This window comes from Panthera onca, chromosome D1, assembly GCF_046562875.1.
Source record: "Panthera onca isolate mPanOnc1 chromosome D1, mPanOnc1 haplotype 2, whole genome shotgun sequence".
NCBI lineage: Eukaryota > Metazoa > Chordata > Mammalia > Carnivora > Felidae > Panthera > Panthera onca.
In genome coordinates, this window is record NC_138348.1 from 14,878,320 (window position 1) to 14,904,334 (window position 26,015).

Below are 26,015 nucleotides of genomic sequence, written 5' to 3' on the forward strand. Positions count from 1 at the left end.
TGTCCATCAACTGCTGAATAGATAAAGAAGATGTGGCAAGATATACATATAGATATAGATATATAGATATATATACAATGGAATATTACTCGGTGATCAAAAAGAATGAAACCTTACTATTTGCAGCAATGTGGTGGGAACTAGTGTATTATGCTAAGCAAAATAAGTCCGTCAGAGAAAGACAAATATCTCCTGATTTCACTCAGATGTGGGATTTAAGAAACAAAGCAGATGAACATAGGTGAAGGGAAGGAAGAATAAGATAAAAATGGAGAGGGAGGCGAACCATAAGATACTCTTCAATACAGAGAACAAAGTGAGGGTCGCTGGAGGGGAGGTGGGTGGAGAGATGGGCTAAATGGGTGATGAGCATTAAGGAGGGCACTTGTTGGGATGAACACTGGGTGTTATATGTAAGTGATGTATCACTAAATTCTACTCCTGAAACTATTACACTATGTGCTAACCAACTTATACTTAAATTTTAAAAGTCTGACTATCCTGACTGTGGTCCTACATTTAACTGGATAGGGAGAGGGACCGGTGGGTTCTTTCCAGTCACCATTTCCAAGCCACTTTGAATATGAATGAAGCTGCCCTGAATCCTGTAGACCCCTCAGTTATCAGTTGAATACCACAGAGGGACTCCAGTCCATGCCACATGAAGCAGAAAAAATACCCAGCTAACCTCTGCCAGAATTGCTGGTCCACAAGACTGTGAGGCAAATGTAAATGGTTGTGGCTTTAAGTCAAAACATTTCAAAGTCTTATACCATGGAGCAAAAGATAACCAGAGCAAAGAGTGGAAGCTGGAACTGTGGTGCTTCCATAACAGAAATGTGAAGTACATGGCATTGACCCCGGCCCCAGGAGTTGCTGGGAGCTGTAAGGGCTTCGAGGCATCTGTAGGTAAAGCTTTGTTGAAGGACAGGGTGGACTGTGCTTGGAGGCTGAAGAGAAAGTGACTCATGTTACCAAGTGCTAGCAAAGTTTGGTAATACCCTCACCTGTAGTAGTGTGGAAAATAGGAACAGGTCGGGGAGCAGGTGGATTTGACTTTGATTTCCAAGCATAATACTGAATATGCCAGCTGCTTCCTCAGCCGTGTATGATATGTTGAAGGATGGGTAACGAGAGGTGAGGGGTGCCTAGGTGGCTGTCAGTTGAGAGTCTGACTCTTGGTTTCAGCTCAGGTCATGATCTTGTGGTTTTGTGAACTTGAGCCCCATGTTGGGTCTTGGAATTCTCTCTCTCCCTCTCTCTCTCTGCCCCTCCCCAACTCATGGTGTCTCTGTCTCTCTCAAAATCAATAAATTAACCTCAAAAAAAGAGATAGAGAGGTGAGTTAAAAGCATGACTGTTCTCAAGTTCTCAAGCAGAATTCAGGAGAAACATGTAAGGAGTCAAGACCTGCTGGGTTCTGGCATAAAGCTGGTTCTCATCCATAGCATCTCCAAAGAGCAAAAAAGCTCTCAGAGTAAGAAATGGCACCAGAAGAAAAATCATCTCAGTGTTGTAGATGTAAGACCCTAGTGAGACTTCGGAAAGATTTAAGGTGTGTCTCATAAATTCTCTTAACTAGGTTGTCCACCTCCAAAACATATGCAGGACACAGGGAAGAAAGAGCAAGTCTCTAGTTCTTAGACTTTCTTTTTTCAATTCACAAAGTCTAATTTCATTTACTTGTGTTTTCACAGGGTTATTCAATACAACTGATATATAACCTTGTGTAAGTTTAAGGTGTACAACATGTTGATCTGACATATACATATATTGCAAAATGATTACCACAATAAGGGTACTTAACACATATGTCATCTCACATAACTGGAATTTTTGTGGGGGATGAGCAATTTAAGATTCCCTCGCTCAGCAACTATTTCTATATAATACATTATTGTTAGCTACTGTACCTGCTATACATTAGCTCCCCAAAACTTATCCAACTTACAACTAGAAATGTGTACCCTTTAACTAACATTGACAAATTTCCCCCACCCGCCAGGCCCTGGAAATCACCATTCTCTTGCCTTCTATAAATTGGGTTTTTCCATACCACATATAAATGAGATGATAGGGTATCTGTCTTTCTCTGTGTGACTTATTTCACTTAGCATAATGCCCTCAAAGTCTATCATGGTGTTGCAATTGGCACGATTTTCTTCTTTTTTATACCTTAATATATTCTCTTGTATGTATATACCACTGTTCTTTTTCCACTCATCCCTCAGTGGATGCTTAGATTGTTTCCATGTCTTGACTATTGTGAAAATACTGCCACAAACATGAGAGTGAAGATATCTCCTCAAGATTCTGATTTCATATTCTTGGATATATGCACAGAAGTGGAATTTCTGGATATTATGGTAGTTCTATTTCATTTTTTTTTTTTAATTTTTTTTTTCAACGTTTTTTATTTATTTTTGGGACAGAGAGAGACAGAGCATGAGCGGGGGAGGGGCAGAGAGAGAGGGAGACACAGAATCGGAAACAGGCTCCAGGCTCCGAGCCATCAGCCCAGAGCCTGACGCGGGGCTCGAACTCACGGACCGCGAGATCGTGACCTGGCTGAAGTCGGACGCTTAACCGACTGAGCCACCCAGGCCCCCTCTATTTCACTTTTTGAGCAATCTCCATACTTTTTTCCAGAGTGGTTGAAAAATTTATATACCCAAAGACAGTGAACTAGGGATCCCTTTTATCTACATCCTCACCAGCAAATGTAATCTCTTCTCTTTTTGATAACACCCATCTTAACAAGTATGAGGCGATATCTCATTGTAGTTTGAATTGCATTTCCATAGTGATTAATAATATTGAGCACCCTTCCATGTTCCTATCGGTCATTTGTATGTCTTCTTTGGAAAATGTCTATTCAGATCCATTGCCTAGTTTTTAATCAGTTTTGTTTTGTTTTGTTTTTCCTATTGGTTGTATAAGTTCCTCATACATTTTGGATATTAACCCCTTGTGAGGTATAAGACTTGCAAATATTTTCCCCCATTCCATAGGTTGCCTTTTCATTTGGTCAGATACAGTCTGGATCTAGAACTTGAGATCCTGAATTTCAAGGTGATGTCAGGATGGGATGAGATCTTAACTGGCTTAATACCTTCTGTGCCCTCCCTCCGAAAGTCCTGAACTGCCATTTTACAAGTCTGACAAACTCACTGGAGAGACAGGCTACATGCAAGGAGAAGGAGCCAGGAGAGCCTGGTCTTCTAGCTATCCCTGCCAAGGCACCACTCACAAGAGTAAAGTCATCCAAAATACTCCCTAAAAGCCGAGGGAGCTCAGTCCATGCCACATGGAACAGAAAAATTGTTCAGTCAAGTCCTGCCAAAATTCATATGTGCTCAGATTCAGACCTGTGTGTGGCAAGATATAGCCCTGTGTGTAAGTACATACAAACCTGTGTGTGATCATATCAAATACATATACATACACATAAGCATTCATATGCATAGTCAGATACTGATCCATGCGCTGTCAGATACAGACCTCTGTGTTCATATATAGACACATCTATGAAGCTGGACAGGCATTTTTAGACTTATGGAAGTAGTGTAGTTTGGTATGAGCTTATGGACAGTATTTGGGCAATAAGTACAAACATCAACATTTAAATATGTATACCAATTGATCCAAGAATTCCACTTCTAAAAACTCATACTTACACAATTTCAGTAAGACTTCATTGCAGAGCTATAGGTAACAAAAAAAAATGGGGGAAAATATGGCAAGGACTGGAAACACTAATTTTACCGTATCTTCATAAAGAAGTTTTAAGCAGTATGAGCAACCTGAGAATGGGTTACATCTCTAGACAGGTGTGGAAAGGACTTCAGGAGGCTGAGTAGTAAATGTAAAAGTTATACACAAGGACATAAACATGAACACATATGTTTTATTAGCAAAGATTATTAATAGACCAATTTTAGAAGCAATAACAATCTTAATACAATAACTATGTATGTAAGAAGATCTGGGACTATGTGAGGGATGGGTAAAGGTCTGTCTTTATATATATATATATATATTTTCAATGACATGGATGAAGCTAGAGAGTATAGTGCCAAGCAAAATAATTCAGAGAGAGAAAAATACCACATGATTTCACTCATGTGGAATTTAAGAAACAAAAAATGAGCAAAGGGAAAAAGAGAGAGAGAAAGATACAAATCAAGATATAGACTCTTAGTCATAGAGAACTGATGGTTACCAGAGGAGAAGCAGGGTTGGGTTAAAGAGGTGATGGGGATTAAGGTATGCACGTATTATGTTGAGCACCAGGTGATGAATGGAATTGCTCAATCACTACATTGCACATATGAAGCTAATAAAACTCTGTATGCTAAAGAAGAAAATCAATCCAACTAAATATAAAAATAAGAATTCGAATGAAAGTAATAAATTAAGTATAGCCAATAATTAAAAATTCATGTAACTAGGAACACCTGGGTGGCTCAGTCAGTTAAGTGTCTAACTTGGGCTCAGGTTGTGATCTTGCTATTCATGGGCTCAAGTCCCACGTGGGGCTCTAAGGTGACAGCTCAGAGCTTGAAGTCTGCTTTGGAGTCTGTGTCTCCTTCTCTTTCTGCCCCTCCCCCCTCTCACTTTCCCTCTCTGTCTCTCAAAAATAAATAAAGTATTAAAATTTTTTGAAAGAAATATTAGTGGAACTACAAAAATGTCATTGGTTACTTCATTACATCTGGAGATTAAGAGTATACTTCTCATGATGAGCACTATGTATAGAATTGTTAAATCATTATATAGTGCATGTGAAACTAATATAACACTTTATATTAATTTTACATGAATAAAAAAATAAATACATAGCAATTAGTGTGACTATAAAACTTTCATTGACTACTCAATTACATATTATTTATTGACTCCTACTGTAAGTGCATTTACAGTAAAACAGACGTTAACATTTGAGGAGATGGACACAAATGTTAAATTATTTTCTTCATGGTGGATCATACACTTATCTACTGAGAGATATAACATTTCTCCTCCAGAGTTTCTTCATAGCATTCGTCATCTCAGAATTTCTCAGAGTGTAGATCAGGGGGTTCAGCATGGGGGTTATGACTGTATAAAACACACTCAATAATTTGTCAACGGGGAAGGTCTTGGCAGGTCTCACGTACATGAAAATACACGGCACAAAGAAGAAGACCACCACAGTGATGTGGGCACCACAGGTCTGGAGGGCTTTCCGCCTCCCTTCCGGACTAAGGTTCTTTAGAGAGTGCAAGATGACACCATAAGAGATGAGCAAGAGCACAAACACGATTGTGCAGATCAGTCCTCCGTTGGCCACCACTAACAGGCCAATGACATGGGTGTCAGTACAGACCAGTTTCAGTAAGGGGTACATATCACAGGAAAAATGATCAATGACATTAGGGCCACAGAATCGGAGCCCATAAATAGTGCTAACTTGAATTACTGAATGCATAAAACCCCCAACCCAGGACCCTAGCAGGAGCACAACACACACCCACTGTCTCATGATAACCAAATAATGCAAGGGCTTACAGATGGCCACATAGCGGTCATAGGCCATCACCAGCAGAAGAAAAACTTCTGATCCACCAAAAAAGTGCTCTACAAATAGTTGGGTCATACAAGATTGGAAGGATATGGTGTTTTCCCCAAAGAACAAGTCTGAAATCAATCTGGGGGAAATGCAAGAGGAATAAGTGACATCCATAAATGATAAGTTAGCAAGAAACAAGTACATAGGCGAGCCCAGGGTCTTACTGACAGTTACAGTCATGACAATGAGCAAATTGCCCACCATGGTGAAAATATAGAAAAGCAAAAACATAACAAAAAGGACCTTCTGTTCCTTTGGATCCTGTGTGAGACCCAAGAGGACAAAGTAAGTTACATTGTTTCTTGCTTCCATCTAATCTGCATAGGAGGTGATTTCTCATGTTAGAAGCAGGAGATCTATAAAACAAGGGAAAAAACTTTTAAATGCATTATAAGAGTAATCTTTCATTGATTCATTCAATTAAAAAATGTGAAAGAGTGCCTGCTTGTGTCAAATGTTTTATAGACATTGTGATTTCCAAGTTGAATAAGCCATGGTTTCCTACATTTAGTGATAGCATACATAATAATCACCAAAAAGTGACAATATAAAAACAGCCCCACAATGTGAAGGTCACAGAGTAGGAATATATCTACCAGACAGGAGTCAGAGGCTTCCCAGAGGTGCAATGCTTTAGCTGAGTTTTAAAGGAAAAGTGGAAGGACAAGAAAAGAGGGCAAGGGAATTCCATGAAAAGGTGCATAGTTTATAAAGTCACAAAAGTGAAATACTTGAGACAAATGTAGTGTAATTGACATATTCAATGTGAGTAGGTCAAATTAGGAATAGAAGGTCACTGAAGGATTGTGTCTTCCCTCACTGATACTTCTCAGTGGTTGGATATACCCCCTTTTCCTGACTAATAAATGGGGAAGCACACCAGTGTTGTGTCTCTCCCTTAATTTTTAACCTTCATATCAAGACAGTATGGTACTGGCACAAGAACAGACACATAGACCAATAGAATAGAATAGAAAACGCTGAACTGGACCCACAAATGTATGGCCAACTAATCTTTGACAAAACAAAAGAGAGTATCCAATGGAAAAAAGACAGTCTCTTTAGCAAATGGTGCTGGGAGAACTGGCAGAATGAAACTGGATCACTTTCTTACATCATACACAAAAATAAACTCAAAATGGATGAAAACCTAAACGTGAGACAGAAAACCATCAAAACCCTAGAGGAGAAAACAGGCAACAACTTCTTTGACCCTAGCCATATCAATATCTTGCTCAACATGCCTCCAAAGGCAAAGGAAATAAAAGCAAAATGAACTACTGGGATCTCATCAAGACAAAAAGCTTCTGCACCACAAAGGAAACAATCAGCAAAACAAAAAGGCAACTGATGGAATGGGAGAAGATATTTGCAAGTGACATATCAGATACAGGATTAGTATCCAAAATCTATAAAGAACTTACCAAACTCAACACCTGAAAAACAAATAATCCAGTGAAGAAATGGGCAGAAGACATGAAAAGACACTTTTCCAAAGAAGACATCCAGGTGGCCAACAGACGCATGAAAAGATGATCAACTTCAACATCACTCATCATCAGGGCAATACAAATTAAAACCACATTGAGATACCACCTCACATCGGTCAGAGTGGCTAAAATTAATTCAGGAAACAACAGATGTTGGCAAGGATGTGGAGAAATGGGAACCCTCATGCACAGCTAGTGGGAATGCAAACTGGTGCAGTCACTCTGGAAAACAGTGTGGAGGTTCCTCAAAAACTTGAAAATGGAACTACCCTATGACCCAGCAATAGCGCTATGAGGAATTTATCCAAAGGATACAGGAGGGCTGATTCATAGGGGCACATGGCTTTCAACAATAGCCAAATTATGAAAAGAGCCCAAATGTCCATCAATTGATGAATGCATAAAGATGTGACTCATATATACAATGGAATACTACTTGGCAATGAGAAAAAATGAAATCTTGCCATTTTCAACAATGTAGACAGAACTGGAGGGTATTATGCTAAGTGAAATAAGTCAGTCAAAGAAAGACTGATATCATATGTTTTCACTCATATGTGGAACTTGAGAAACTAAACAGATGACCATGGTGGGGAGAGAAGGGGAAAAAATAGTTTCAAACAGAGAGGGAGGCAAACCATAAGAGACTCATACAGAGAACAAACTGAGGGTTGATGGGGGTTGGGGAAGGAGGGAAATGGGTGACGGGCATTTAGGAGGGCAATTGTTGGGATGAGTACTGGGTGTGGTATGTAAGCGATGAATCACGGGAATCTACCCCCAAAACCAAGAGTGCACTGTATACACTCCATGTTAGCTAACTTGACAATATATTAAAAAACAATAATACAAAAATAAATTACACATCTCTCTCTTCAAAAAAAAATTCACACATGCAACATCTCCAAATTTGGACATCTCCAACTGGATATCAATTCAGTACTTATAAACTAAATTTTTAATGTTCAGCAATAAACATAGGTGTTTCCACCTCATTAAATGGTACCACCTTCCATGTCATTGCTCAGACAAGAAATATCACCATGCCATTCATGCCTTTCTTGCTCTCATATCACGTATTGTTACCTTTAACAAATCTTATTAACCCCTCTAAAATATATCACAAACTTTATCATTTCCCTCCCCACCACTTCCCTACTGAGCCACTGCACTGGTCTCCTGCCACGTCCCTCTCCTTTCATTCTGGCCTACATCAGTATGTTCTCCTCGTGCAGTTCAAATGATTTGTTTATAAAATCTGATTCTGATCTATCATTCCACAGCTCACAATGCCTATGGTGGATTCCAATCACACACTCACAACTTCATGTATCATAGTTCATATTTACAGTAAGAGGAACTCTAATCTCCACTTCATAAGTGGACAAGCAGAGGCTCAGAACATCTAATTAACTTTCCCAAGGTCACCTATTTTTCAAAGTTTGCTTTATCTCAAAGTGATCTCACTTTTACATAATAAAGAAATTCACACAATTGCAAACCTGGTTCCCAATATTTACTGTTAGTCTTACCTCGTGAAGACAAGTCCAGAATCTGAAGGAAGAGTTTTTAATCATTTGTCGGACTGGAATTTTTTTTTTCATCCAGTATGACAAGAGAAAGAAAAAATCTGCATTATTATTTGAAGATATATTTTATTTCATTTGGATATCAGTCTATGTTCTTCATGGGGTCTTCCAATTATTCAGAAGATTGCTTTTATTTGCACTAGAGATTATGTAAAAGGAATTCTATGATCCATACACACAATAAAACTTTATTACCTTAGGATAATTTATCTAAAAGACAAGCAACCTAATTTTACATAAAAAGATAGCAACCAGCCATTTTCCAGGGAGATTTTTCTCCAGTAACTCTTTCCTACTAACTTCAAAATAGAAAAAAACCATTCACTCGGTTAGTCCTTCTCCTTCTTCTGTGTTGGTGTGACCACACCAATTGACTTGAAATTTTGACACAAATTATTGTGCTTTTTTAGGGGGCGGGGGGGGGGGGGTAGTGCATTCAGCCAACAAAGACCTCCTAATAAATTTATCATTTCTGAAGAGGAGAGCATCTTTCTCCTGATAGGGGCAGAGATCACTAGACATTTCATCCTTTCTAACCACCATTTGTCATTCAGTCAGAATTGGAAAGTGTCCAAGACTGATGCTTGCTTAATTAAATTCACTGGGATTGCCCACAAAATGTTTTAAAAATATCTCTATGTAGACCAAATCACATAATTAATTTCTAAAGGATGTAACATGAAGGGAAAAACAATTTTTAGAACCATTACGAGACTATTGCCAGTCAAGAATAAAAATCTCAGCCACGTCATTTTGTGCAAGTGAAGGCTACTTTATCATGTATTCCCCCACTTGCCATAGCAAGTTTCTTCTCATTTTATTTAACACTCAATTTATCATCTGCCTTAAAGTATGATTGGATATGTTAAATATTTCTTTATCAAATTAGATGTGTTAACTATTCAATTATTAATTATTGCTTTTATATTAGAGCATCTATTTAATGCCAGGAACCATGCTGTGAATGAGGACATACCAATTAATAAAACAGGGGCAAAAATCACATTAAAAGTCCTTCCTGCATGGACTTTATTTCTCATAAGGTCAGACAACAAATAAGAGGACAATCTAATAACCCAATAATAGCCTTCACATGACTGTGTAAAAACTAGCCTAATTACTAGAAATAAATTTAGCCAATCCTACTAATTTTTTTTAAAAATTTAAAAACCTCAAAAGTTATTTGAATGTATCTCTTCTTGGTCAGTATGGTTAGGCAATCAAAAAGTCCTTTAGAGGATTAGCATAATGTCCATGTCATTAGCATAATGACATGAATCTGTCTCTTTGCCTGATAAGAAAAATGCTAGAATTTAACTTCCTAGAAGACCAACGACTGAACTCTCTCTCAGGTAGTAGGAGAACGCTTTACTTGTTCAGTCATTCAAAATGACATTCAAAATGTATCCCTAAGGCCACCTCTTCCCTAATGGAAGAGACATTTTTACCTTTCTCCAGCTTTATCCTAGACAATTGGGCCCTTCCACATGTTTGTACAAGCAGCAAGGAATACCTATGCACAGGAAAATATAACAAGAAAACATCTAGGGGATGAAGAGAAATTCCAGCCTGGGCAGATATTTGAGTTGTCAGAAATCTCCTGGGCCATTGTATCAGGAAAGTAATCCTTCCATTCTTTGTGAAGACACAGCCTATGGTTTTCTACTGTTTTCAAATGAAAGAGAGTGTAATGTCATTACAGATTAGTTTATTAGAATACGTGGAACAAATTCACATGAAGTAACTACTTCTGGACAGTTTTCTCCCCTAGAGCAATCCTTAGAGAAAAAATGACTTAGTTCTTGCCAGGAAAGTATCAGACAGCCAAATATGTGAAAAGCCTCTATTTTGAATAGAAAAAAAAAGGTAAGCAAATAATAAATTTTGAGTTTCATAATACGAAACATTCAGGTAAGGGAAGTCATATTTAAGCCAATGTGAAAGGAGAACCAGTCTCAGACTGACTTACCCAATCATACCCTCAACAAAGGAGGTCCTTCTTCCAGCTGTTAGAATCTTTGCTCAAGAGGCCCTGAGGCTCAGAGGCAGAAGGCCTTGGGATGAGAGAAGTTACTGAGGTTGACATTGCAATGTTGAAAAGATTGGTAATCACAGTTCCGGAGTCTGGGTTGCAACGGATGCTGTTGATGAAGGCCTGAAACTACGTCAACTAACACCATAATGATTTTCAGTTCATTAATTTAGTCCCTTAATTTCAGTCCAGTAGCAATTGAGTAACTGCAACTACCAGAAACAGATTATTTTCCAACAAGAGCCTGGTAGTACATCAAATTGCTGAGGGCTTCCACACTTACCCATTTCCCCATGGCTTACGGTGGGCGCCATCGAGCATCTTCGTCTCCACATATGTGTAATTGTATATTGCATTTTCTAGGTCATAAGGATCATTGATAATGAGTCATTTAATACCTGTATGAACCATCCGAAGAACTTTCTAACATGCTAACCCACACCAAAAGTTTCTGGTTTTCAGCTGACCTAAATGTATATATAGATTTATACTTGTGTTAAAAATAAAGCTCTACTAGCAGCTAAGCTTTTATTTTAAGAAGCTAGAAAAAAAGAAAACTAAATTAAAGACAAAGTGAAAATAAAAAAGGATGTAATGAAAAGATCAAAAATAAATAAAATAGAAAACATAAAATAGAGTAAACTAAAACAGCCAAAAGTTAGTACTTTTATAATACAACTGATAAGTTTCTAGCAGGAGTGATGAGACAACTACCAATATCAGAAATTAAAAAGCAGATAAAATCATACAAATACTGCAGACTTTAAAAGGATAATAAATTGTTCTTATGAAAAACATTATTCAAAGAAATTTGATACCTTAGATAAAATGGATAAAATAAAGGAAAAACGCAACCTTCTGAAAAAGACTCAAAAATAAAAACTTAAAAGTTAAATACTCCTATATATCTCCAAGAAATAAGCTGTCCTTTTTTTCTAAACATGATTGTGTTATAGAAAACTCTAAGGAATCTACAGAGATTACTAGAAATAATAAGTGAATTGAGTGAGTTTTCAGGAACACAAGGTCCAAATAAAATGTTCAATTGCATTTCTATATATTAGTATCCATAACAATTGAAAACTGACAAAATGTTAAACACCTTTACATTAGTATCTGAAAACAAAAATACTTAGGAAAAGATGAGCAACACTCCTCCACTAAAACTAAATTTTATTGTATTTTTACCACTGGGAAATTATTTTTACTTCTTCAAGTTTTTATTTAAGTTCCAGTTAGTTAACATATAGTGTAAAATTGGTTGCAGTAGAATTTAGTGATTCATCACTTCCATATACCACCCATTGTTCATCACAAGTGATCTCCTTAATACTCAGCACTCATTTAGCCCATCCCTAATCTACCCAACCCCCCTCAACCCTTACTTTGTTCTCTAGAGTTGAGGCTCATGGTTTGCCTCCCTCTCTTTTATCCCCCACTTCCCCTATGTTCATCTGTCTTGCATCTTCAATTCCATGAGTGAAATTGTATGGTATTTGTCTTTCTCTGACTCATTTCACTTCACATAATGCATTCTAGTTCCATCCAGTCCTTGCAAATGGCAAGACTTCGTTCTTTTTTGATGGCTAATAATACATTGTATGTATATACCACATCCTTGTTTTTCATTCATCAGTCGATGGACATTTGGGCTCCTTCCATAATTGGCTATTGTTGATAATACTGCTATAAATATTGGGGTGCATGTGTCCCTTCAAATAAGATTTTTGTATACCTACTAGAACAATTACTGGGTTGTAGGGTAGTTCTATTTTTAACTTTTGAGAAACCTCCACACCATTTTCCAGAGTGGTTGCACTAGTTTGCATTCCCACCAAAGTTGTAAGAGGGTCTCCCTTTCTTCGCATCCTCGCCAACATCTGCTGTTTCCCGTGTTGTTAATTTTAGCCATTCAGACAAGTGTGAAGTGATATCTCATTTTAGTTTTGATTTGTATTTCCCCAATGATGAGGGATGTTGAGCATCTTTTCATGGTCTGTTAGCCATCTAGATGTCTTCTTTGGAGAAGTGTTTATTCACATCTTCTGCCTATTTCTTACCTGGATTATTTGTTTTGGGAGTGTTAAGATTGATAATTTCTCTATAGATTTTGGATAGCATCCCTTTAACTGATATGTCATTTACAAATATCTTCTCCCATTCTGTGGTTGCCTTTCAGTTCTGTTGATTGCTTCTTTCTCTGTGCAGTAGCTTTTTAACTTGATGAAATCCCGATAGTCCTTTTTTACTTTTGTTTCCCTTGCCTTCAGCAACATGTCTAGTAAGAAGTTACTACATCTTATGTCAAAGAGATTGCTGCCTGTTTTCTCCTCTAGGACTTTGATGGTTTTCTGTCTCACATATAGGTCTTCATCTATTTTGCATTTAGTTTTGTGTATGATGTAAGAAAGTGGTCCTGTGTCATTCTTCTGCATGTCACTGTCCAGTTTTCCCAACATCATTTGTTGAAGAGACTGTCTTTTTTTTCCATTGGATATTCATTCCTACTTTGTCAAAGATTAGTTAGCCATGTCATAGTTGGTCCATTTCAGGGTATTCTACTATGTTCCATTGATCCATATTGATCTATGTGTCTGTTTTTGTGCCAGTACCATACCGCCTTGATGATTAGAGCTTTGTAATATAACTAGATGTCCAGAACTGTAATTGCATCCAGCTTTGCTTTTTTTTTTTTTCAAGATTACTTTGGCTATTCAGGGTGTTCTGTGGTTCCACGCAAATTTTAGGATTTTTTGTTCTAGTTCTGTGAAAAATCCTGGTGGTATTTTCATAGGAAATGCATTACATGTATAGATTGCTTTGGGTAGTATGGAGATTTTAACAATGTTTGCTCTTCCAATCCATGAGCATAGAATGTTTTTCCATTTCTTTGTGTCATCTTCAATTTCTTTCATCAGTGTTCTATAGTTTTCAGAGTACAGATATTTTACCTCTTTGATTAGGTTTATTGCTAGGTATCTTATGTTTTTGGGTGCAATTATAAATGGGATCAAATCCTTGATTTCGATTTCTGCTGCTTCATTATTGGTGTACAGAAATGCAACAGATTTTGGCACATTGATTTTGTATCCTTCAACTTTGTTGAATTTGTGTATCAGTTCTAGCAATTTTTTGGTGGAGGTTTTCAGGTTTTCTACATAGATATCATATGGTCTGTGAAGAGTAAAAGTTTGACTTGTTCCTTGCTGATTTTGATGCCTTTTATTTCTTTTTGTTGTCCAATTGCTGAGCTGAGGACTTCCATACTGTGTTAAATAACAGTAGTGAGGATGGACATCCCTGTCTTATTCCTGACATTAACAGGAAAGCTCTCAGTTTTTCCCTATTGAGGATAATATTAACTATGGGTCTTTTGTATGTGGCCTTTATTATGTTGAGGTATGTTCCCTTTATCACTACTTTTAATAAAGGGTTTTAATCAAAAATAGACGCTGTATTTTGTCAAATGTTTTTTCTGCATCTATTGAGAGGATCATATGGTTCTTATCCTTTATTAATCTGGTGTATCATGTTGATTGATTTGCAAATACTGAAACACCCTTGCAGTCAAGGAATAAACTCCACTTGATGTGGTGAATAATTCTTTTAAGGTACTATTGTATTCAGTTTGCTAGTATCTTGTTGAGAATTTTTGCATCCGTGTTCATCAGGGATATTGGCCTGTAATTCTCCTTTTTAGTGGGGTCTTTGTCTGGTTTAGGAATCAAGGTAAGTAATTCTGGCCTCATAAAAGAGTTTGGAAGCTTTCCTTCCATTTCTATTTTGTGGAACAGTTGGAGAAGAATGATATAACTCTTGCTTAAGTGTGGGGTAGAATTCCCCTGGGAAGCCATTTGGCCCTGGACTTTTATTTTTTGACAGATTTTTTTATTGCTGTTCCAATTTCTTTGCTGGTTATGGGTCTGTTCAAATTTCCTATTTCTTCCTGTTTCAGTTTTTCCAGTTTACGTTTCCAAGAATTTATCCATTTCTTCCAGATTGTCCAATTATATAAGTTTTCATAATATTTCCTTATAATTGTGTTTCTTGGTGTTGGTTGTGATGTCTTTCATTCATGATTTTATTTATTTGGGTACTTTCTCTTTTCTTTTTGATAAGTCTGGCTGGGGGTTATCAATTGTATTTATTCTTTCAAAGAAACAGCTCATGGTTTCATTTATCTGTTCTATGATTTCTTTGGTTTCTATATCATTTATTTCTGTCCTAATCTTTATTATTTCCTCTTTTCTGCTGGCTTATGCTTTATTTGCTGTTGCTTTTGCAGTTTCTTTAGGTATCAGGTTAGGTTGTGTATTTGAGACTCTTCTTCCTTTTTAACGAAGGCCTGTATTCTATATACTTCCCTCTTAAGACCACTTTTGCTGCATCCCAAAGGTTTTAGACTATCATGTTTTCATTTTCATGTGCTTCCAAGTATTTTTTTATTTCTTCTTTAATTTCTTGGTTAACCAATTGATTGTTTGGTAGGATGTTCTTTAATCTCCGTGTATTTTAAGTCTTTCCAATTTTTTTCTTATGGTTGACCTCAAGTTTCATAGTGTTGTGGCCTGACAATATTCATGATATGATCTCAATTTTTTCTACTGATTGAAGCCTGATTTGTAACTTTGTATGTGATCTATTCTGGGGAATATCCCATGTGCACTCAAAAAGAATGTGTATTCTGCTGCTTTTGAGTGAGATGTTCTTTATACATGTGTTAAGCCCATCTGGTCCAGTGTGTCATCCAAAGCCATTGTCTCCTTGCTGATTTTCTGCATAGATGATCTATCCATTGTTGTAAGTGGGGTGTTAAAGTCACCTACTATTATTGTATTGTTATCAATGATTTTATGTTAATTAATTTATATATTTGCATCACCAAGTTGGGGGCATAAATATTTACAATTGTTAGAGCTTCTTGCATAGACCCTTTCTTCCTCTCTTGTTACATTCATCGGTTTAAAACCTAGTTTGTCTAGTACAAGTATCATTGGTAAGGCTTCCTTTTGACAATCATTAGCATGACAAATCGTTCTCTAGCCTTTCATTTTCAATCTGCAGATGACTTTAGGTCTAAAATGAGTCACTTGTGGGGCGCCTGGGTGGCTCAGGTCACGATTTCATGGTTCATGATTTCAGGTCAACCCGCATTGGACTCTGGGTTGACAACTCAGAGCCTGGATCCCACTTCGAATTCTGTGTCTCCCTCTCTCTCTGCCCCTCTCCCTGTCTGTCTGTCTCTCTCATTCTGTCAAAAATAAGTAAACTTAAAAAAATTAAAACAAAAATAAAATGAGTGTCTTGTAGGTAGCATATAGATGGGTCTTTTTTATCTATTCTGATAGCCTACACCTTTTGATTGGAGCATTTAGTCCATTTGCATTCAGAGTGATTATTAAGAGATATGAATTTAGTGCTATTGTATTACCTATAAAGTCAGTATTTCCAGAGATTTTCTTTGTTCCTTTCTTATCTTCATTGTTTTTAGTTTTTCTTTCACATTCAAAAAGTCCTGTTTAATACTTCTTGAAGGCCTGGCTTAATGGTCATAAACATTTAGGTTTTGTTTGTTTGGGAAACTCTTTATCTCTCCTTCTATTCTGAATGATAGCCTTCCTGGGTAAAATAATATTTGTTGCATATTTTTCCCATTCAGCACGTTCAATAGATCATATCACTCCCAGGATCCTGCAGATCCCTCAGTTATCAGTTGAATACCATAGCAGGACTTCAGTCCATGCCAAATGAGACGGAAAAATACCCAGGGGTGCCTGGGTGGCTGAGCCGGTTAAGCATTCAACTTCGGCTCAGGTCATGATCTCACAGTCTGTGAGTTCAAGCCCTGCACTGGGCTCTGTGATGACAGCTCATAGCCTGAAGCCTGCTTCAGATTCTGTGTCTCCCTCTCTCTCTGCCCCTCCACCACTTATGCTCTGTCTCTCGAAAGAAAGAAAGAAAGAAAGAAAAAGAAAGAAAGAAAGAAAAGAGAAAGAAAGAAAGAAAGAAAGAAAGAAAGAAAGAAAGAAAGAAAGAAAGAAAGAAAGAAAGAAAGAAAGAAGTATTAAAAAAATGAAAAAATACCAAGCCAACCTCTGTCAGAATTGCTGGCCCACAAGATTTTGAGGTAAGTCAAAATGGTTGTGGGTTTAAGTAACAAAATTTCGAGGTCTTATGCTATGTAGCAAAAGATAACCAGAGCAAAGAGTGGAAGCTGGAAGTGTGGCACTTCCATAACAGAAATGTAAATGTAAATGTAAAAGTCAATGTGGCATTGACTTTGGCACCACCAGGAGTTGCTGGGAGTTGGAAGGGCTTTGAAGCCTCTGCAGGTAAAGCCTTAAAAGACAGGATGGATTGTGCTTGGAAGCTGAAGAGAAAGTGAATGTTTACCGAGGGTGGAGTGAAAAGTTCCAATACACCCTCACTACAGTATGTGGGAAATAGCAAAATATAGTGGGGGATCAGGTGGATTTGACTGCAATTGCCAAGCAGAATACAGAAAGCATGGTCCTCAGCAGTCTAGAGGTGATATGATGAAGTATGGGTAAACAGAGGTGACTTACACCTTAACTGTTAAGTTCTCCAGAATTCAGGAGAAACATAAAAGGGGCCAAGACCTAACGGGTTCTGGCATAAAACTGGTTCTCATCCATAGCCTCTCTAAAGAGCAAAAAGTTCTCAGAGTAAGAAATGGCACCAAAGTAAATATCATCTCAAAGATGTAGATGCAAGACTCTGGTGAAAACTTCTGAAATATTTAAGGTGTGTCTCATAAAGTCTCCTAACTAGGAAAAAAGTATGTCTAAGAAGCTTACGGGGTGTTATCCCACTGCACACAGACTTCCAGCCCAAACCCAGAAGACAGGGGCTAGTCTGTCTTCACAAAAAATATTTGTGAGTGTGGCTTTTGTATAAACTCTAATGAAAAATATGTAAACTCTGCAAAAATTTTTAAGAGAAATGCACAAAAGGAGGCACCATGACCTTCACTTGTAGACAGGAGTATCTATTTGGTTACAATGTTCAACCTCAAATTGCATATAGGGCATGTGGAAGAAATAGCACGTCTCTAGTTCAAGACTTTATTTTTTCAATTTATAAAGACCTCTTTTATGTATGTATGTGTGTAACTATGTATCTATATATTTATGTATGTTTCCCCAGATTTATTAAAATACAATTGATATGTAACACTGTGTAAGTTTAAGGTATACAACATCATGATCTGATATATGCATATATTGCAAAATGATTACCACAATAAGGATAGTTAACACATATGTCACCTTACATAATTAGAATTTTGGTGTGGGATGAGAACATTTAAGATTCACTATCTCAGCAATAATGTCAGCAATTGTATAATACATCATTGTGAACTACCTTTCCCTGCTATACATCAGCTCTCCAAAGTTTATTCAAGTTATAACTGGAAATCTGTACCCTTAAACTAACATCGACACATTTCCCCCACCCACAGGCCCTGGAATCCACCATTCTCTGGCTTCTCCAAGTTGGGTTTTTTTTTAATTCCACATATAAATGAGATCATACCGTATTTGTCTTTCTGTGTGACTTATTTCACTTAGCATAATGCCCTCAAAGTCTCTCATAGTGTTGCAATTGGCAGGATTTTTTCTTTCTTATGCCTTAATATAATCATATATGTGTGTGTATGTGTGTGTATGTGTGTGTGTATACACACACACATACACACACATATATATATAAACACACACACATGCGTAGACACACACACACACACACACACACACACACACACACACACCTTTTCTTTTCCCATTCTTCCATCAATGGATGCTTAGATTGTTCCCATGTCTTGGCTGTTGTGAATAATACGGCCACAAACATGGGAGTGCAGATATTTCCTCAAGATTGTGATCTCATATTCTTGGATATACACATAGAAGTGGAATTTCTTGATACTATGGTAGTTCTATTTCACTTTTTGAGAAATCTCCATACTATTTTCCAGAGTGGCTGAAAATGTGTATGCCCAATGACAGCGAACTAGGGTTCCTTTTTATCTACATCCTCACCAGTGCATACAATCTCTTCTGTTTTTGATAACATCTATCCTAAGAAGTATGAAGCGAAATCTCATTCAGTTTTGAATTGCATTTTCCTGATGATTAATAATGTTGAGCACCCTTCCATGTTCTTATCAGCCATTTGTATGTCTTCTTTAGAAAATGTCTTTGAGGTCCATTGCATATTTTTTAATCAGTTTTTTGTTTTCTTTTGTTTTTAAATTTTTTAAATTATTTTTCATGTTTATTTATTTTTAAAAGAGAGAGACAGAGTGGGAACGGAGGAGGGGTAGAGAGAGAGAGGAAGAAACAGAATCTGAAGCAGGCTATAGGCTCCAAGCTGTCAGCACAGAGCTCAACGCAGGGCTCAAACCCACGAACCATGAGACCATGACCTGAGCTGAAGTCGGATGCTTAACCGACTGAGCCACTCAGGAGCCCCTGTTTTGTTTTGTTTTGTTTTTGCTATTTGGTTTCAAAGTTCCTCACACATTTTGGATATTAACCCCTTGTGAAGTATAAGACTTGCAAATATTTTCCCCCATTCCATAGGTTGCCTTTTCGTTTGGTCAGATGCAGTCTGGATCTAGAACTTGAGATCCTGAACTTCAAGGATGGGATGAGATCTTAACTGGCTTAAGACCTTCTGTGTCCTCCCTCCGGAAGTCCTGAACTGCCATTTTACAAGTCTGACAAACTCACTGGAGAGACAGGCTACATGGAGAAGAAAAAGGGGCTAGAAGAGCCTGGTCTTCTAGCTATCCCTGCCAAGGCAACACTCAGATGAGTACAGTCATCCTAAATACTCCCTGAAAGCCCATCTATCCAGTGAATACCAGCGAGGGACCTCAGTCCATGCCACATGCAACAGAAGTATTGTTCAGTCAAGTCCTGCCAAAATTCATATGTGCTCAGATTCAGACCTGTGTATGGCAAGATATAGCTCTGTGTGTAGACAGATACAGGCCTGTGTGTGATCAGATCAAATGCATATATATACACGTATGCATTCGTATGTGTAGTCAGATACTGATCCACGTGCTGTCAGATACAGACCTCTGTGTGTTCACATACAGACACATATATGAAGCTGGATACGACCTACATGTCATTGAATATGTACCTACATGAGTTCAGATACAGATCTCTGTGGTTGAATATATACTTGTGTATTGTCAAATGTAGGCCTATCAACATTGCATACAAACAAACACCAATGCCTTTGAGGACTGTGCTATAATTCATGCCAGCAAAAGACACTAAGCCCTTTCCAGTCAGCTCTTTGAAAATGTGAATCAAAGGTAAATAAGACAAGCCACTTTTTAAATAAGAAAACCAAAAGGCAAGATTCCTGTATGCTCTATGGAGATGATTACAAATTGTTATTGAGACATTGATCAAGCCTTCATAATACATGTCTCATTCTGGGTGGGAAAACAAGATATTAAAACATCCATTTCCCTCAAAATCAATGTGGAGGGTCATGAAATTTTAAATATATCATTATGGAAAGCTTTCAGACTTAAAAAAAATAATCCTAAAGTGTATCAGGACAAATAAATATCTAGAAATTGCAAGAAACTTGAAAAGGGTGAGTATTTAAGAGCAATTATCCCCATGAGGTATAAAACACATGAAAATCCTTGACTACTGACAAGGATGTTGGTGGTAGGCAACGACACCAGAGAAAAAGGGGGAGGAGGTGGAGGACGCAACAGCAGAGGAGGGGAAATGGCCCCAAATCAAACCTACTATTTGTATAAAGTTTAACATATTACATACAGAAATTGAAATTATTACTGAAATTAATAATAACATTGGCAGATTACATATCCTGTTTGAGGAAAACAAGATTAGATATGTCTCATCACAAATAGAAACAAAATGTGGATAATTTTAAAAGAAAGATTTCCTGAGCCCTTGGGTGGGTCAGTTGGTTGAGTGTTCAACTCTTGATCTTAGCTCAGGTCTTGACCTCAGGGTCTTGAGTTTAAGCCCTGCATTGAGCTCCACACTGGGGGTGGAGCCTACTTTAAAAAAAAAGGTAGTAATCTTGAAAAAAACTTTTTCCAGAGTTATTTTTTAGAAAGATGTTAAAATGTATAAATTCACTGAAAAAGATGTATATGAAATTTTCCAAGAGTGATGTGATAGAAGAAATCAAAAAGTAAAAGAATAATACAATATAATGTCTTTATAGCAAACACACATAATGCTACCAAAGCAACATATTTGTAGAAAATATCAAGACTAAATACCTATAGCAAATATATATATTTAATGAAGAAAAGACTCAGAATCCTTACTCCAATAGTCAACTTCAAGAATGTAAGTAATAGACAAAGCTCATGGAGTGAATTCTATGTCCCTCACACTACACAAATACAGACTACATAGACAATTAAGTCACTGTTCCTGACTTAAGAGAATTTACAGACCAATGAACACAGACAACCAAGATTTTATCTCCTCACTTGATATAACAATACTTGTTGGAGATAACATAACATATGTCTAAATCCATTTGGGCTGCTGTAACACAATACCACAGCCTGAGTGGCTTCAACCACAATCATTTATTTCTCAAAGTTCTGGCGTCTGGGTAGTCCAAGATCAAGGCACTGGCTGATTCTGTGTCTAGTGAGAGCCCACTTCCTGGTTCATAGCTAACCATCTTTTCATTGTGTCTTTACATGGCAGAAGGGGTACATGAGTTCTATTAGGTCTTTTTTTACAGAGACACTAATCTCATTCATGAATGCTCTCCTCTCATGATGTATCACCTCTCAAACGTCCCACCTCCAAACACCACATATCATAGAGGACATAACTTCTGAACCTTGGGGGGGGGGGGGGGGGGTGGAGTGTGGGACACAAATATTCAGTCTAGAGCAACATCCAAAAGTTGATGACTTAATTACATAATTCCCGCTAAAATCAAATGTTTAATCTTATTTAATGAAAAGCACTATGTTGGGAAGTCTTTGAGATGACATAAGGAATCTTCACATAATAGTAATAGGGATAAAACTCAGGATATAAAGTCTCTCATACACTGTGATTTACCAGGGAAAAGGCTCCATGCCCCCATTGCCCAGGCACCTCTTGAATCCAGAGTAACTAAAGGAGGCAGAACCATGAGTTTCTTTGACACATGCTTCCTACTGTAGTAGAGGCAGATTAATATTTTCTTTGAAGCCTAATTCAGACAAAGGAAGGCTTATGAAAGAGATCTCGGTTAAATAAATCAATATATATTATGGCCTATTTATTACCTAACAATCTGTATTCCATTAACAGCAAAGGTCAGAATGGCATGCCATATTGTCAGCACCTTTCCTACCAATGATATCACCCAAAATATCTCATCTCAGGTTCTGTGTTGTATATGTAAATCTCATGGATTATGGATTATGGTAATTTTATATATGTAAGGAGGGCCTAGGTCCCTTTAGAAGGCTATGAAACACTACAGACAAAAAAAAGAGATGGGGATACTGAAAAATGGCAGAGATATTATCAGATATACTAAGCTATCTGGGAAGATTAATTAATCATTTTTATGAAAATATAACACCAAACAAAGTTGTTTCTCTTCGGGAGACAATAGGATCCCCCACTCAGAAATATGAGTAGATCTTACTTACTATATCTATCTCTTTTGTTCAGATTTTTTTCCTACACTTAGCTTATGATTAATATTCAACCTTGGAAGTAGCATTTCTCATCAACCTTAATGTGTTAAGCATTATGAACAAAATTATATACTTAAAGCTGTTTCAGATATAAAAATAAGATCCATACTTTAAGTATTAATATGGGTTGTCTTTGTATGGAAGGAATGAACCAAAGGTGTATGTCCCATTTCTGAAATATGTAATGAGCACTATGATTTCTGAAAGTGAACACTTATGTAAGAGCGAAAAGTGAAAAATGTCCACTAACAAAAATAAATTTATAGTATTAACTATAGCATAACTGATCACATAGAACTTAAACCTATAGTTTCAATAGAGACATTTTATATGCAAAAGCTACACATCTACTTTCGTAAGAACTTATGAAAATCTTAGAACTATATTTTGACCACCGGAAGTACTTACATTTTAAATGCTTTTCATCATGCACAACTTTAAACCTGAGGAGGAACTTACTATCAATAAATAATTCTTTACTGTATGGAGCAACTCTTCACTGAAAAGAGGTGATACATTTCTCTTCTGCCTCATTTTCTTCCTCTGGTCCAGAGCTTTTCCATGGCATTTTTCATCTCTCCATTTCTCAGAGTATAGATTAAGGGGTTCAACATAGGAGTCATAACTGTGTAAAATACAGTCAAGGATTTATCAATGGGTAATGTAGAAGGAGGTCTCACATACATGAAGATGCAGGGGACAAAGAAGAGGACCACCACTGTAATGTGGGAGCCACAGGTGGATAAGGCTTTGCGCCTGCCTTCCTGACTAAGGTTCTTCAGAGAATGCAGAATGACCCCATAGGAGATGAGCAACACTGTAAAGATGACCACACAGATTGCCCCATCATTGGCAACCACAGTGAGGCCAATAATGTAAGTGTCAGTGCAGGCAAGTTTTAATAATGGGTACATGTCACAGATGAAGTGGTCAATGACATTGGGACCACAGAAGGGAAGGTTGTAAACAAAGACAAGGTGAACAACAGCATGCAGAAAACCTCCAACCCAGGCCAACAGCAGCAACAAAACACACACCCGTTGATTCATGATGGTCAAATAATGCAAGGGTTTGCAGATGGCCACATAGCGGTCATAGGCCATGGCCACCAGGAGTAAAATCTCTGAGCCACCAAACAAGTGCCCTAGAAAGAGCTGGGACATGCAAGCTTGGAAGGAAATGGTTTTCTTCTCACAGAGTAAGTCTATAATCATATTTGGAGTGACTGTAGTAGAATACACAGCATCCATAAATGATAAGTAACCAAGAAAGAAATACATAGGGGAATCCAGGGTTGGGCTGACCACCACGGTCACCACAATGAGGAGGTTGCCCACCATTGTCACAATGTAGATGAGCAAGAACACAACAAATAATATTTTCTGACCTTGGAGGCTCTGAGTGAGCCCCAAGAGGACAAACTCAGTCACATTGATCCTATGTTCCATATGTCCTTTTGCATGTCCTTATTTCAGAGTTCAGGACAAAATTAGTCACAAATGTAATTATTATGAGTGACTTCCTGCAGCCTTAAAAGAATCTGTTTGTTCATTCAACAAATATGAATTGTAATTTATTATCTTCCAGTACCCTCAGACATTACAAGAATTCAAGGCTGATTAAAAAACATTCTTAGTAAGCTCAGCAATCTGCAGACCAATAGACAGACAAGAAATTAAAGATATATGTGGGGAAAAAAACATATTAAAAAAAATAGTTTGCTGCAACCAGCTTTCCATCTGGAAGTTAGTACAATTGTACCTATAGCAGATTCTACATATAACATTTTTTAATGGACTAAGGTTTAATATAAAACTAAAGCAAGATTTATATTTACTCCCCAGTTAATAAAAGAAATGACTGGCTATGTTCAAGAATCCTTTCAACTTATAAATGAAATCCCAAGTGATGTATTTTACAACTTCAAAACATCTTAAGGATTTAAAAAGGATATCATAACATCAATAGACAAAAGCACTTAGGGAAAAGATTTACATTTTAAAGACATACACAGAGTTAATGTCAAAATGAACACAGAACTCTAAGCATTTAAATAAAGGACAAATGAATCAATGGCAAAGTTAGTAAATCATATAAACAAGTAATAAAAGGATTGGCCAACACAGGTATGCTTTCATGCTGAAACTCACTTATGAACAGAAACACAGGAACTGAAGTAACACTTCGGTAAAGAAATCGTTACTTGGATGCTTCAAAATCACTCTTTCAAGACGTGTGGTTGCTACATCATCCTCTAAACTTTCACAGATTAGCAAGCAATGTTCAGAGAACATATCAGTTGAAACTATCATGAGATTTACAAGGATCTCCCCATTGAAATATCCCTAAATACTTACACCTGAAACTAATGTGCAGAAACACTGATGTTAGAGGAAGAAAATTTATTCTGGATCTTGGTATGTGAAAATAACCAAAAGAATATTACAGAACTGAGTCAATCCTCATATATGTTAGTAATCACAAAGAATGTCTAACATGGATGATTATCAGAACCACACAGAGGAACTTTTAAAGGACTGTGAATTCCCTCACGACCAAAATCGAAAATGTAAAGACTAGGCTGCAATCTTACATCTAATTACCCTTCCTGGGTTACCTGCATACTAAGACAGCCGTTCAGTTCAACGTGTGGGTTGTAGTCCATTTGTCCTTGTCTTTGGTACACAGGTGCCACCTCTGTGCACACAAAGCAGGAAAACAAACGCACCATCACTGGACCTTGAACCATTCCCGTGTAAACAAGGCTTTCCATGCTCTCAGAAAGCCATTCATTCCAGTCTTTCAGAAAAAGGCTACCTCTTAATTGCTGGGTTTTTCAAAATGACTACAAAGTCCTGTAACCTAATCAAGTTTCACTCTTGACTGGGATAAAAGAGACCCCAAGTCTTCATTGTTGGCAGAATTTGTCCTCACAACAAATGAATGTTACACCAACATTGTGAGGTTACACAAAAGGGAGGGTTCAGCTGTATGGGAGAGAAAATTGTGATTTGTTTAAACAAAGATTTTTATATGGTTTGGTTTTTATGTCAATATAAGTAAAATAGTGAAATATCCTTGACAACATTCCACTCTCAATCAATTATACTAACCTGTCTTCACAAAGTACAGTTAAATTTTGGATTCCCTGAATGATGGAGAATAACTTAATATACACACTTAATTATGTTCTAAGTCCATTGTTTCAAGTCCTGAAAGAGCCAGTTGTGTGAACAGTGATACAAACACTCTCTGAGGTCAAGACAAAGGTCTAAACACTTTATCTGGGGATGGACTACAATACATATGCATGAGTCATTCAGTTGGTACATCTCCAAGAGTGATGCTTTCCTAATTAAATTCATTGGGACCTTCTTCTAACTTTGATCTCCAGAGATGCCACCTGCATCTCCAGAGATTCCAGCAGGATAATCACCATGTACAACAGGACTTCCAGAAACATGCCCTCTGGGGGTGGGATGCAGGGAAATCACAAAAGAACAGCTTGAGATGGAATCATCAAAAGGGAAATGTCCAGTATGGC

The 26,015-nt window shown here is 37.3% G+C and overlaps 2 protein-coding genes across 2 annotated transcripts; both read right to left on the reverse strand.

Moving 5' to 3' along the window:
* Positions 1-4,993: 4,993 nt before the first annotated feature.
* On the reverse strand, positions 4,994-5,938 carry LOC132662489 (olfactory receptor 4A47-like). The gene has a single exon (XM_060607944.3). It carries the CDS (start codon positions 5,921-5,923, stop codon positions 4,994-4,996), a length of 930 nt encoding a protein of 309 aa, XP_060463927.1. The 5' UTR covers positions 5,924-5,938.
* A 17,063-nt stretch (positions 5,939-23,001) lies between these two features.
* LOC144613095 (olfactory receptor 4A15-like) lies at positions 23,002-23,919 on the reverse strand. The gene has a single exon (XM_078434010.2). The coding sequence runs from the start codon at positions 23,917-23,919 to the stop codon at positions 23,002-23,004; it is 918 nt and encodes a 305-aa protein (XP_078290136.2).
* Positions 23,920-26,015: the final 2,096 nt, after the last annotated feature.